Raw genomic sequence first — 3,238 nt, 5'->3', positions numbered from 1 at the left:
CCGCTTTAAGCTCATTTTGGACCTACAAATTATCATCACAAAACTGTCCATTAGCAAGCCATCGTCACTTACAATCATGAAAAAGAGAAGACATGTTCAACAATTCACAACAAAGCCAAAACAGTCCATCAAGCAACAAGTTTCAGTACATCAACTGAGCCTAACATCACCAACTAACTCATAGCAACAAGTCATCCATCAAAATTTCACAACACGTCAGTTCATGACAGTCAACAATCAAACAATTTCCATAACAGAAAAACTAACAGAGAATCAATTCTAGTTGCAAACAACAAACTGCAACAACAGCAGTGACATAACTGTCATAACATCATGAGCAACTCATAAGACCTAGTATTCCATGGTAGTAAAGCAATAACACCAAAAGCCATGTCCATTATCATTTGCACAAACATATCCAAACACCAGTTCTCAATAAGCAGCAATCCATTTTTCAACATAAACTACAAAATCATGAGCAATTCGGACCAAGCTAAAAAAAATCATTGCCAGCTCATTCAAATTGTCACAAGTTTTTCACATGACACAATTCAGCTAGACTGATTTCTAGGCTAAAGCTCATATTTTATTTCAGAAAATCCATTCAATTTCCAGCTAGATAAAATCTGACAGACTCTGATTCAATTCCCTAATCTACCCTCCTTGGACCACTCTATAAAAGGATGATTGTTCAATCATTTGGGCCCCCTAGAAATCATTCCCTCCGGAAAATTTTACCTTGTACCCCTACGATTAATCCCATATCCCTACAAAAATTTAAAAATTCCCATTTTACCCTTAATTGGTTTTAACCAATTTACCATTTCATTTTTACCATTCAGTTGAAAATTCCAAAAATTACACTTTCACACCCCTCGCACCGGAACACTTGCAAAAAGACTTCCGGTATGTATTTTTCCAAACCGGAAGACTTTTGGGAAGACTTCCGGAACACAAAAAAAAACAAACCGGAACACTTAAGGAAAGAGTTCCGGTTCACATAAAAAAATTTCAAAAAAAATTTGCATACCGGAACTCTTTGGAGAAGAGTTCCGGTTTGCTTTTTTTGTGTACCGGAAGTCTTTCTTTAAGTCTTCCGGTACGTGTTTTTTTTTTTCTTTTATTTATTTTTTTTTTTTTAATTTTTTTTTTTTTTTTTTTACAGAAATGGAAAATCTTCCCAAAATATGTGTAGATACTACTGATGCGTTTATGACGACGGAAAGATTTGGTACACGAGAAGAGGTTATCAGATGGATTAAAGAGGTTGGAATCGACAATAAAGAGGTTATCAGACTCGTTCTCTGCGGTGAAGAGGTTGGAATCGACAATGGAACCCTAGAATTCAACTTCAGTCCATGTCCGGCAACCTTCAACTCTTTCTTTGGTCCTCTTTCCTAAAAACAATTAAAACACATATTAGAAAACAAATTATAAAATATTCAACTATTATTCATTTTCAAATATAGTCCGTTTACTTACCTCACCGAACCATATATGTCGAGCAACATGATGCTCGTACTTCACCAAAAGCGATGTATCGTACGGCCCTCCTGGATATCCAGTCGGCTCAGCTGCAGCTGCAGATGAAGATGCACCCCGGTCTAACGTGCGGACTGGAATCCGGCCATCTGCACCTCTTCTTCGAACCACTGCAAAAATAATGTAAAAAAAAATAATTTAAAAAAAAAAAAAAAAAAAAAAAAATTACGTACCGGAACACTTCAAAGAAGAGTTCCGGTACACATCATCCAAACCGGAAGACTTGAAGAAAGTGTTCCGGTATATAAGTATACAAACCGGAAGACTTTCTAGAAGACTTCCGGTTCAGTGTCCAAAAAAAACAACAAACCGGAACACTTAAGAGAAGTGTTCCGGTATACAATTTTCAAACCGGAAGACTTACTCTTAAGTGTTCCGGTATACAATGCAAAAACGCCAAAAAATTTTCTTCTCCGGAAGTCTTCAACGAAAATGGTAAAAAAATTTTGAAACGGAAAATATACCCTATTTATATGAGGGTATTTTGGTCAAAAAAATTTAAATGTAGGGGTATGGGTACAATTGTAGGGGTATAGGGTAAAATTTTCTTCCCTCCGACACATTCTCCCTCAAATCCCACGCACTCACTGCAAACAAATCCCTCCGTTTTGGGCCTATTTCACCCGAAGCTCAATGTTTTGGCTTCTTACACCATGTTCCAGGCCTTAAACCCCCCTCTGTTAGAGCTTAAGGCCAGTGGGCCTTGGATTGGGCACCTGCGCCTCCTTACTAGTGCCACCACTATTTTTCAGTTTTACACCCCTGATCTTTGATTTTTTTAATTTCTTGTTTTTATTTTCTTTCTTATTTTGTTTTGTTTTTATTATTTTATTATTTTATTATTTTCAATTTCTTGTTTATATTATCGCATATAGTTGATTTTGTTATTCATCATTTTTATTTGAGCTTGAGCAATTAATTGGTTGATGAGATCTTCAACATTCCAAATCATTGATAGATGGTCTCTTGGTTGATTCAATCTTCCATAATTCAATATGTTGATAAATGGTCATTTGACCATATTTTGGACACTTTGAATTAGTGATAGATCATCCATTGGTTTAGCATATGTTTGAGTCTTTTGACTTGTTGATAGATGATCCCAATGTGATTGTTTGAGTTTTTTTTTCTAACTCCTCCTTCTTCATCTAACTACTAACATTAACATCTAGTTTCTATCATTGTCATTTATATTTTGAATTTTTTCTTATGCATTCTAACTCCCATCCATCATCATTATCATCTATCTCATGCATTTTGTTTTATATATTTTTATATTCTCCTATTTTTGTCTTTTTATTTCTTGTTATATTATTAAAGAAAAGAACCAAAACATGATAAAATAGAAAAGACCAAAAAGATGTGACCCTTCTTTATGACCTAATGAGTGAGACTTAAAGAACTTGTAATGGACCATTGGACATTGTGATTGACCTATGCTTGACTTGGAGTTTCATCATTGGCTTGTAATCTTTTATTGCAAGAATGACATCCGTGGAACTACCATAGGGAGACATGAATTGATTCCATTATCCATTTATTTAGCTTATGCCACTTTACACACACAAAGTTTTCTCTTGGGCTACTTACAACGAGACCGTTTATTTCTCTCATTATGTCCCTTGTAATTTTCTTGTACCTCTCCCTGTTTTGATGTATTTTTGTTTCTTGCTTCCCTTTGTCTATTTTTCCTTGA

General features: G+C 35.1%; 1 protein-coding gene across 1 annotated transcript; it reads right to left on the bottom strand.

Moving 5' to 3' along the window:
* Positions 1–432: 432 nt before the first annotated feature.
* LOC127121919 (uncharacterized) lies at positions 433–2,084 on the bottom strand. The gene is made up of 4 exons (XM_051052344.1): positions 1,907–2,084; positions 1,483–1,652; positions 1,298–1,397; positions 433–464 (listed from the first exon to the last, which is right to left on the bottom strand). Coding segments are annotated over exons 1-4 (303 nt in total). The 5' UTR covers positions 1,908–2,084.
* Positions 2,085–3,238: the final 1,154 nt, after the last annotated feature.

Source organism: Lathyrus oleraceus, chromosome 2 (assembly GCF_024323335.1).
Source record: "Lathyrus oleraceus cultivar Zhongwan6 chromosome 2, CAAS_Psat_ZW6_1.0, whole genome shotgun sequence".
Taxonomy (NCBI): Eukaryota; Viridiplantae; Streptophyta; class Magnoliopsida; order Fabales; family Fabaceae; genus Lathyrus; species Lathyrus oleraceus.
The sequence above is the reverse complement of the archived record's forward strand: the minus strand, read 5'-3'. Positions and strand labels throughout refer to the sequence as shown.